At 36.4% G+C, this 11,840-nt stretch overlaps 1 protein-coding gene across 1 annotated transcript; it reads right to left on the bottom strand.

The window, feature by feature from the left end:
• Positions 1 to 1,737: 1,737 nt before the first annotated feature.
• Positions 1,738 to 10,969, bottom strand: in (inturned planar cell polarity protein). Its single transcript, XM_074098951.1, has 13 exons — positions 10,588 to 10,969; positions 10,337 to 10,509; positions 10,084 to 10,232; positions 9,075 to 9,995; positions 8,091 to 8,338; positions 7,868 to 7,962; positions 7,232 to 7,411; positions 5,196 to 5,430; positions 4,944 to 5,040; positions 4,748 to 4,833; positions 4,283 to 4,465; positions 3,846 to 3,992; positions 1,738 to 2,907 (listed from the first exon to the last, which is right to left on the bottom strand). Exons 1-13 carry the CDS (start codon positions 10,686 to 10,688, stop codon positions 2,802 to 2,804), a joined length of 2,721 nt encoding a protein of 906 aa, XP_073955052.1. The 5' UTR covers positions 10,689 to 10,969; the 3' UTR covers positions 1,738 to 2,801.
• Between the last annotated feature and the right edge of the window lie 871 nt (positions 10,970 to 11,840).

Here is an 11,840-nt window from a genome sequence, read left to right as displayed (position 1 = left end):
TATTATTTTTAACCCCAGACGCAAAAAGAGGGGTGTTATAAGTTTGACCGCTGTGTGTCTGTATGTCTGTCTGTGGCACCGTAGCTCTTAAACGGGTGGACCGATTTAAATGCGGTTTTTTTTTTATTTGAAAGCAGATTATCTAGCGAGGATTCTTAGACATGTTTTATCAAAATCGGTTTAGCCGTTTCAAGATCATCAGCTCTTTTGTTCGCTGCGGTAGGAATCTTAGACGCATAATGGGTATTTACTTCACTTTCAAACATATTTGGGACCTAAAATTTTAAACACCCATATATATGCTATATAACTATGCAAGATTATGGAATTCTCTGCCTGATGTTGCAGCCAGGGATATCCAGAACACTAGTAACTAGGTACTGTGGGGACTGTAACTTGGTAAGAGCTTAGGTAATGGGGATCTACACGCGAGACTTTAAACTCAGTTCAAATAAAATGGATATTTCTTCAGTATTCAGATTTATTGTAGAGCTTATAAATAGTTTACAGAGATAGTTCCAGCCGCTCAGGCTGTCGGGAGCAGTCTGTGCATGTATACCGCTGTCAATCGTCTTTAAAAGTCAAATTCTAGAATCATACTATATAAAAATACTATCATTATACATAATAAAGTCATTCTAGCCTGCCAGGTGGTCAGTTTCACCACCTGCCAGCGGTATACAGCCTAGTCCCTACAATACACTCTTGATAAAACCATAGCAGATATATCGTGTTTGGATTCGTTTAGATCAGTATTTGATTCTACATACAATGCAATGGTGGCAACAGGATGAGCTGATGCTGCAGGCTGCAGCCAGGATATCCAACACACTAGTACACTCTATAAAAAATAATAGATCATATGTCGTGTTTGGTTGGATTCGTTGTGATCAATAATTGATTCTACATACAATGCAGTGGTGGCAACACGATGTGCTGATGCTGCAGCAAGGATATCCATCACACCAGTATACTCTTGAAAAAATAATAGCAGATATGTCGTGTTTGATTCCTTTTGATCAGTATTTGATTCTACATACAATACAAAGCAATAGTGGCAGCACGATGAGCTGATGCTGCAGCCAGGATATACAACACACTAGTATACATTTTTTTTAAAACATGAAAATAACTTAAATTTTAAATTTAAAAAACCCGGGGGTAAAAAACAAAACAACACCAGCAAAAATAAAAAAACGCCGCCAAAAAAGACAACTAAAAAGTTAGAAATAATTATGCACTACCTAGCTGTTGCCCGCGACTTCATCTACGAAGAATTCGTTTATCCCTATCTCGCGGGGACTATGCTGATTTCCCACAAAATTAGCCTAGTATAAGTACCTAGTAATATTTTTTCTATCTAAGCGTCGTCGGTGTCGCTAAGGTTAACAGGAAACTAAAGTACATAGGTATGTTGTATTTTTTAAAGTATTATAACCTTATAAATGTTCGTGTGGAGCACATAATATATAATAGTACTAGTATAATAGTACTGTAGTGGTGTGGAGTAAAGATATGTAGAAAAATTGTTTTGATATAGGTTAAAGACTAAAGTATATGCCATGTTGTATGCTTGTTGTATGTAATAGACTATTATACATATATATACCTACTATTACTAATAGTGCACAGAACAGAATTGATAAATACGAGTGATTGCAAATAACGGTACTAGCTCTTTTCATAAAGCCACATAAAGCATAAGTTGTGTTGCTTTGACCGTGGCGCCCTCGTTCTTTTACGTTGCGTTGTCAATTTCGAAGAAAGGGCGATTGGGGGATTCTTTTCCAGATTGTACGTGGCCATGGCCATTCTTTTGCTGCGTTCGGAGAACCGTGGAAGAACGTCTGGTTCGAAAAATGTATGCAAAAATTGCGTGTAAAAATTAAAAATGCTGCTGCTCTGCTCATACTACGCAATTCAAAATTGGAATGAATTCGTATCGTGCCATCTTGCTCATATTAATGGTATTAAATACGAGTAATGGAGATAGTACGATACGAACTTTGATATTTCGAATTTCGGTATAGATCCCATAGTGTAGTCGATGTAGCACCAGCATTCAAAGTTGGGATTGTCGACTAAGGGGGGCTAGGTAGGACGGATAGGCAGGTTTTAGCTTATTGAATAAAATCAAATAAATTATAATATTTCATGGTATTATATTTGTATGCAATGTAAAATGTAAATATAATTTATAAAAAATATTCGGACGGAAGAAAATTAAAGCTTATAGTTTACCTAACCCCTACTTATATCGGCGGTATTGTAACACTTATTTATTCTTATTTGCTTCAGGCCATGCAATTGAGCCATTGAGTATAAAATAATTTAATATAGGTAGGCGACTACCTACAAAACGACGAAACAATTATTAGTTTACTAGTTTGAACTCATAGTCTAACGCACTCGGAATCACAATCGCTTCCACCATTAAATGGAATGGTAGAAAGAGATGGTGAATGCGATTGCAAGCGCTTGTACGCTATTACAATATTAAAACCGCCATGCGCGATGTCAACTATCGTGCCTAGTTGTGTACAATCAGGCCACCTGACAGCATAGCATAGTCTCAAAACTATGCGTAGTTTAAGCGTAAGTTGCAACACCAAGTATAACCAATGTCAACTACCACTACGAGTACCACATACATAAATTACAAGCGACATAAATTAAAAGACAATCGAAAAGTGGTAATTATGACGAATTATAACACTTGTCTTGTAACGTTTGCGGTATAGGGGGCTGGTTTGACATTTAACCAGGTGCTTTTCCCACATAATGGTTAAAGTAAATATATTTTATTCTAAATAAGAGAGCAAATAAGATATTTCGGTGAGGTCCTGTGGCACAGACTCGTGGTAGCAAACATAAAGTTCTCGCGGCGCAGGCTCGCTAAATATGCGTCTGAAAACAAAACAAAAAAATACTCATGGAAGGGCACAATCTTTACAGTTTAGTGCGTAAATTTACAAACTACAACCGTGATATCTTTAAATGAAACATTTGATATATCATCACGTAAAGTTTTATTCACAGAAATCTAAAAAAGTAGATCGTAGAAGTCACATATTTACGCGACCATGTCGCGGCCAAACGGTGATGAGTACCTACCCCACCAGGAGTTTTATGATGTAACTAGCGTTTACCCGCGGCTTCGCACGCGTAAATCATTAGATACAGCAGTTGAATTGAAATTCCGGGATTTTATTAAATTCTCGTGGGAATTCCCTAAAATTACATCGTGGTTTTCATTGACGTTTTTAACAACCATGCCAAATTTCATGACTCTAAGCCGGCGGTTGTTATTTAGAGATTTTATCCCTATCCCGTGAGAATATCGGGATAAAAAGTATCCTATGTTCTAATCCAGGTTATAAACTAACTTTTTGCTAAATTTCATCCAAATCCGTCCAGCCGTTTCAGCGTGAAGAAGTAACAAACATACTCACTCACTCACAAACTCACTCACTCACAAACTTTCACATTTATAATATTAGTAGGACTAGCGTTTATCCGCGGCTTTGCACGCGTAAATCATTAGATACAGCAGTTGCAGTTAAATTTTGAATTTCATGAAATTTTGAACAGTTGTTCTTAACACAACCTCAATGAAGATCACGATATTAATTTTGAGAATTCCCAGGGGAATTTTGTAAAATCCCGGAATTTAAATTGTAACTACCAGATCGAATAGTTTAGGCGTGCAAAGCTGCGGGTAAACTCTACTACTTTTATAAATCTTTCTATTTTATTTCCGGACTGCGAAACCTCCTCAGACAGGACCACGGACCCAGGCGTCCGCGGATCACTGGATAAGAATCACAGTTTTAAGATTGAATTACCCAACAACCCAAAATAGGTATGGTTCCACGTTCCGCCTTATTCCGCATTGATTCAGAATGTCGGCGGGAGCTTGGAACAGCATTCCGTACTCTTTGACAGCCACCAAGATTTTATTGGGATTTGAAGGGCCGTGGTTTTTCTTAAATCTGTAAAGGATCAAGAAAAAAATTGTCAAGACCAGAAAAAGTAGTACCTATCGCTCTTATGGGTGACTAAAGGAGAAAGCTAAACTTATATATATTTTTTCCATAAAACAACATTGAAGTCCAACCCTATTTTAGTAAAAATGAAGCATTTAAATATAGTGTAGTATAGTGTGGTGTGCCATCATAGGGCCTTGCAAAATTTATCTTGGCATTTAGTTCCAAGAGGTGCATATGCATGAAAAATAAAAGGTACCTACTTAATAAACGAACTTTTTGTAAAATAATCTCACCTTATACTGTGCTGCAGCAATTCATGGATGCGTTTACTAGCGGACCGAAAAGTCTTAACTATGTATGAGTAGAGAGGATTATTGGCTTGCGCTTCCATGCTCTTCGCGGGCGCTATAAGAACACCCTTTTCAGATTCCAGTTGCAAGAAGTGAAATAAGACGTTATCATCACCAGCAGTTATCCTGAAACAACGACAGTGTAATTAAAATAGCTACAGTTGTAAGTAACTTTCAAACCAGCCTTTTTTTATGAAGCCAGGAATTTAACCTTTAGCATGCGCTAAAAAAGCAAATTCTTGCGTGCGTAAATGATATCATTATTGCACACAACGACGGATGTATCAATGTCAGATGTATGTATATGTCAGAGAAATATAAATCCTAAATACACATTTAAGCCATTTACATTAAAGGTCAAAAATTCATGCCAAAGTTTACCAAGTTCATAATCTAAATAACACTTACTTATGAACAGTAATATGATCAATTTCATTCAACAACGATTTCCTGATGTCTGGCGTATCGATGCTACCACTCGCTCTACTGCCTTCCTGTAAGCAAATTAGAATTATCATCCACACTGGGCCCGCGACGTTACTACGGCCAAAGCCCTCTTATTCTAGGCCTGTGTCCTCCAGTGTAGGTATAGGTATATTAATACTTGTCTATCCCAATCGGAATCTGATCCTGAGGAATCTCGACGATTCCTCTGTTCCCGGTCAGCTCTTCTTCCCTGTACACGTTCCTCGCTTTTTTCACTGTGGAAAGATAATCATTTTGAATTAACAGTAATTAAAATAGTCTATGGGGCCGCATTCAACAGTGAAAATCTTCATTGATCAATAATTTATAATAGGGCATGCTGTTCACAACTTAGCCTGCATATGTGAATAATAGACGGGTAAAAATGTACCTATTACTCTTCAAACTGTTCGAGTCCTCGGAATAACTGACGTCTAAGTTGCTCGCATGTCTGTGCTTTGGGCCACTGTACCATTGCGAGTAAAGGCTGTGATGGCTGCCATAGTTCACAGAATTGTCGCTCGAGCCCGCATTTATCTGCTCCGTTGAATTATGACGCTTCTTGTCGACTTGGGACTTTGCGAGCTTTAGAGTAGACGGCTTCAAGGTGCCGTCTGATTTTTGTGCTGGAAATTAGAATTAAAATATGAATACGTTTGCACCTCTTAACAAGTTCAAAAATTTAAAATTCAATAAATAGGAGACGAAAATTCGTAAGTCACGTATTGGAGACAAAAATGCTAACCGTACCTACATTTTTTTTTTTAATCTAGTATTTTAACGAGGCTTTAGTACACCAAATGTGACTATGTCAGCCTCATGGGGAGCCTCAGTTATATACACCACACTACAAATTTTACGCTCTCCGTTGCACTGAAGCCACGTCTCTGCATGCAAAGGCCTGTCTAATGAACCTGTAAATCAGCATCGCTTCCTCTGAAAGCGGTCGACTCAGAATTACATTTACACCTCCATTGAACAAGCCCATACCATCGAAATACCTGTCTCTGATGTCCTTATTCTGATCACATTCAAAAGAAAGTGAATTAGGTCTTCAGTCTTATTACAACCTATACACAAAGGTCACCACACAACTCTCATCAAATTTAAAAAACTGTTTAGTGGAATGTGACCAGACCACACACGAAAAGCCCACTGACGCGAGAGGACGATCGCGGAAAGGTGAGCGGGGAAGCGGGCGGGACGTCGCATGCCGGCGAGGTGGAAAACTTAGCTTGGTCGGGATAAGATATAGATAAGTTTATTTTAGTAAATTATTTTTCACACCTCTCATTCAGAAAAGTAACTTTTCCTCCCTGACGAGAGGAAGCAAAGTGCAACTTTTCTGTTCAAGGCTTTTCTAAGTCTTTTATTGCAAATGCAATTTTTTTAAGTTGATATACGTATTCGTAATTGTAAAACCACGCCATTTTCTATGCTGGTTACTCTTTAATTATACAATACAATACAATACAATAACTCTTTATTGCACACCAATACAGTAAACAGTACAGAGAAAACAAGTTTACATAGAGAATATATTATATTATTATTAGTTATATTTAGAATTGTTTTATTTTTTTGTAAGTTTCTTAATGCTTGGTGTGAAAAGTTGTATGACCCATTCAGGAGCAAAATTATTTTCATCTTGGGCGTTAACACTTGAATCCCTCATTACGCTCAGGATTCTATTGTAGAATCCTTCGTTACATTCTGGATTCAATGCACCTACCGCCCTCGCCGTAAATACACCATTTTGCTCCCTAGTGACACAAATCAAATATTGACCGCGGCACGTGAGTGAAGCCCTGATCGTTAATATCTGTGCATGTGACAGTCGCGCGCCAAACAGTATTTACGCTTGCCACGTGTACCCGCCTTGCGCATCGCTTAGTCCCACACAACACCATTATTTATAAAGAATTTTTACAAGTATCGGTGGTGTGAATGAAAGAGTGACCCATTAATTGGTATCTTTTAAAATGTATCAACATTATTTATTAAAACCGACCAAGTACGTGTCGAGCACGCCCATGATAGGGTTCTGTAGCCGTTACGAAAAAAAAATCAACTAATACTTTTCTAAGGAATTTGTATTTTGTATGGAATTTTCCGAGTAGGTATATTTTATAAGTTAGGCTGCTATTTAGAGCTTGTCTAATTTAAAATACGCGTCCCTCACTCAACTAAATCAGTTCATTATGACTATTTAGACAGCAAATCTTACAATAAACCGCCTGAGTCTAACGGGGAGCTATATCTAACAAGCTCTACCTACTCTTAAACTACTTATAAATCTTAAGCATATTTAGCCTTAAGTTTTTCTTCTTAATTTGATATATTTACTAATATCACTTGTTTTTATTTCAAACTAACAGCTTAGCTTTTAGAGGAGCTACGAAACCGTAAAAACTAAAATAAACTTACAATTAATTTCTCTCATTTTCCTGCCATGCTTTGTGAGGTACTCTGGTAAAATTTCGACTTGAGGTTGTGTATTGGATAAAAGCCATGACGTCAGATACTTGTCCAACCCGACGTCGTAGAGCAGTTCTATACAACTTTCACACTCTTCCACATAAAACGGAGATGGTGGAGTAACGCCTACTGCCTGCAATCAATTAAATAAGTGGTGTATAAAAAAAAGCTTGTGTACCAGGTTGCAGTCCACAGCTGGGCACATCACTCAGGGTGAGAGGGCTTGGGCCGTAGTTCCCACACGGGCCCAGTGCAGATTGGGAACTTCACACAAACCATTGAATTTATTTGCAGGTATGTGCAACTTTCCTCGCGATGATTTAATTCATCGCAAAGCTCATGGTAAATATCAAATGTAATTTCACATATATATTGGTGCAAGCCTGGGTTCGAACCACAAACGATCCTACTGCTTGAGAGGCCATATCAGGGCCTTTTTTTTGGCAGATCATGCTAACTATTAAACAGACCAACTAGTATGTACTGCAACTTGAAAATTATAGTCGAAATGATAAAAAAAGTCGTGAAAAGGTTTCACAGTGAATTAATAGTTTATTAACTCAATTTAGGTATTGTTTAGAATACTTGCATCTTCAGTACACCCTCCAGCTTCCATTAAAGTGGCCAAGATAAAATGACCTCTGCCTGCAACTAGTAAAAACCAACGTCCTTCGGGAATTCTATAAAAAATCAAATAATGCAAAAAAACAGTCATATTTTTTTTCAGTTTGTTAAAAAAAAAAAAAAGATTATAAGGAAAAATACTATGTTTTTTGTTTCATGAAAAATATAACATCTTTTAATTTACCTGTAATCATTTGCATTCCCATGATTTTTATTCTGCTTCCTGTGTTCATTTATAAAAACCTCCTTCCAGATCACAAGTTTCTCTAATTCTTTATCCGCACTGAGCTGCAGTATACCATTCAGTTTTAAATAAGAGTTTATTTCAATCAAATCTTCGTCTTGCAGATGTGAACTAAGTAAATGTCCAGAGTAGTATAAGCATGTTCCTATAACTGTATACAGTCTTTGAAAGTTTTCAACATCATCAGTCTGTAATGTTAAAACATATGAATTATTTGAAATTAATTAAATGAAATGAAGAGAAATATTTACTAGTTAATGAACTGAAAGAATTTCTTTGCTCACCCGCCCCCTTATTATGATAGTTAAGTTTATGCAAAATATGCGTGTTCATGCAGTTCCTCCACCTCCACACTGTAAGAACACACACAAATCACACAAACCCATCTATCACCACCACCACACTACACTGGCGCGTTTCGAACTCAACCAGAGCTCATCTTCAGAGCAACACAAACATACACCATGCTACCAGATAGACACTATCATAAGGTTGCGGGTGAGCAAAGAAATTCTTTTAGTTAATTGATATGGACCTCTGCAAAGTAACCCCTGATTCAATAACTAATTAGTTTTTGTTAATATACTCATCAAGTGCCTAGGGATATTTTACAAGCTTTTATTTAACTTGCAATGTATTTATGTATGTACCTACATATGTGTGGGTCAAATCTTGCAAGTTGAATTTGACCCACTTCCAGTGGTTGCATTTGCTTGAAATTTGGCATACTTATGTAAATCTGGTGACAGTACAATAATCTGGTAGTCACATCCTGGTAGTCTGGCCAGGACCGTCTCTGTAGGATGGAACTCCTAACGGTTATTGGCATCCACTTGAAATTTGCTACAGAAATGCAGTTTGGATGACAGCATAAAAGCTTGTGTTAAAAATGATATGGTTAGTTATAGATTTATTTGTACCAACCCATTCTCTGTAATCTGCAGCTTGTAACTCTGTCATAGCATCATCAACTTGAATTCTGACTTCCAAAGGCAGCATTATAGCATGAGCAGCCAAAATATCTTCAAAGTAAAATCCTTTCCTGCTATCAGTATCTTTATTCCAATTACTAAACAACAAAGTATTAAATACACGACAAAACAAATTATCCAACTTATCAACATTGTTAGGTTTTGTAAAGCATGTTTTCAAAGATCCATATAAAAATTCCAACATTAAAGCCATTTGTTTTATCACTCTCTTAGCTGCAAACAGATCAACTATTTTGTTGGGAAATGCAATCAGCAATAAGTCACTATAATTTGAAATATATGTTACGTTTATAAGACAGTTATTATGTAAAACTGTAGAGGTGATAGGCTGACTTGTACCTAATGATTTCGGAGCTAAATGATTTAACGTCACATAAGCCCCTCTAGTGTTATAAAGGAAATTCTGATTGAAGGGTCTAGGGTAGCAGTACAAAACTCCCTTGTCATCATTGCTGTGATATTCTATATCATTACAGCATATGTATAAGACTGAACAGTTGGAGTCTTTTAGTATCTGTGTTAAGGTAGGATCTGGAGCTCCTTTTGCTGTAAGCAACTTGTCTAAATCAAAGTTGACGCCTTCGGTAACCACTTGGAACTGTAATTTAGGATTGTCATAGTCATCAGCAACAACTTGAAGAATATTATTGATGTTATAAGGGTTCACATCAATGCCATTGATTTTTTGTAGGTAATAACCTTTTTTCACTTTTGATGTGTAAATGGGTCTCGCTTCAGGCAGAAAGTCAGAAACTACTAAATTTTTTCCATCTGAATTAGTTTCAAGGCTAATGCCAAACATTTTTTCTATCTGACAATTTTTCTCACTATTAAACATTAGGTTTTTGTTGACCTGGAAAAATAAAAATAAGTCAGTCTATGTGAAAAACTATCAAACAGCAATTACTAATTTATTAACTGACCATAAGAAAAAATAATACCTGTACAACAACAGTTTTTTTGTTATCTTCTAATGAAGTCTTTTTGAGAATGCCAGACAGTGTTGGTGTATCATTTTCATCATGTTGCCTTTTACCAAAAACTTCTAAATTCTTAGATTTTCGATTTTTTAATACTTTAAATATTCTTCCTGTGAAATAACCAAAACAAAATAATGCAATCAAATAAATTTGCACATATATTTTATTTTTAAAACAAAATGTTACTCTCTCAATGCAATAAAAAAGAACTTACCTCTAGTTGATCGTCTAGTAGATGTTCTTTTAAAATTATTTCGTCGCTTAAATGATTCACAATTTTCTAGAAGCGGAGCTTTGGAATCATCAACTTTGTTGTTTGATGTGTTAACTTTTATGTAAACAAGCTCTCCATCTTCACCAACGTCTGAATCCCAATCCGGTACAGAACTAAAGTAAAAGAAAGTATTATTACAGAATTTTGTGTTTCATTGCAGCTAGTTAAATTTATTTGGTCTTTTAAATTACCTGTCGGAATCAGAATACTTTGAGTCCTCTGAAGAATTGGTCCAGTCATTGTCAGAATCGCACGGACTGTCGTAATTTAGTTTAGACTTAAAGTTATTCATATTATTCACTTACTTATAGTTATTCTTAACAAAAATTAAAATAAAACACACATTTCGATTCAATTAGACGATATTTAAAAAAATCATTCATATTTTATTTGGTAATAGTGTGTGCGTGTGAATCTTTTCTTATGCCTTATAGAAAAAGCTTATTTAGCCGATTTCATTAATAATCATAAAGCAAAAGTTTGTTATACGTTTGCTCCAAGTGAAGTTCCGTCCGACATTGACCAGTGGGGGCACACTTAAACGTCACCTTTTCACGTACACGCCAGCGCCTCTGGCGACAAAATAATAGCACTAAATTGACAAATGTGTCAAACGTGGACTTGAAAAATTCAGTCTGTCCGCCATCGTCTGGCTTTCGCGGATGATTTTTAAGTTTATCTGATTTTTTGCTGTTTTCTTAAAGTTGTATTATACTGCTCCGCTTGGGTGACCAAGTGAAGTGACCACCATAAACTCGTTTGCTTTCCGGCCTCGCGATGTAATGCAACTTGCGCAATTTTCTTACAGGTCTAAACTGGGCTTTATAGACGTTAAGCTTGTTGTGTTCGTGCATGTACATGCGTGTGTTATGTCAGATTTAGTTCTTCAGCTAGCTACCAGATAGCGCTTGTTACCATACATGCAAATTTGACAATAGAGTTGCCACTCTTTTTCTATATTGGTTTTTTATAAAAATATGGCTCTGTCCATTGGAGGACAATTTTGCCAGTGTCTAGTAGGTTTTGCCGTTGTACGGTCTTTTTATATTTTGGTACTAATACTCTTTGACATTGACACATACACATTGATTGACAGCAGTGCTTGATATTGTTATGTGTCACTTTATAAATAGGTGGTTAGCACTTCCACGCTGTTCAAGGCACTGGTAGAAATGCTGAGGTTAAGGTAATTCATACTCATACGTACACACCATAAAAAGGAATGAAAAACGCCCCTCGGTTAGCAGTGCTGGCATCTTGACAACATAGTTTGAATACACACGCCAGGAATTTAAAAATGGGGAAGCAAAAGTTTACTTTTTGTACATATAAAACTATAAATAATGTATCAATGTAATAATAATATATCATGGTGCAATTACATAGCTGTAAAGTTTTTTAGTTCAATTTGCTATCAAATGTTCCGCAATTTATTTCAACGTGT

This window comes from Choristoneura fumiferana, chromosome 16 (assembly GCF_025370935.1).
Source record: "Choristoneura fumiferana chromosome 16, NRCan_CFum_1, whole genome shotgun sequence".
NCBI lineage: Eukaryota > Metazoa > Arthropoda > Insecta > Lepidoptera > Tortricidae > Choristoneura > Choristoneura fumiferana.
Note: the sequence above shows the minus strand (reverse complement) of the source record. Positions and strands in the feature narration are given on the sequence as shown.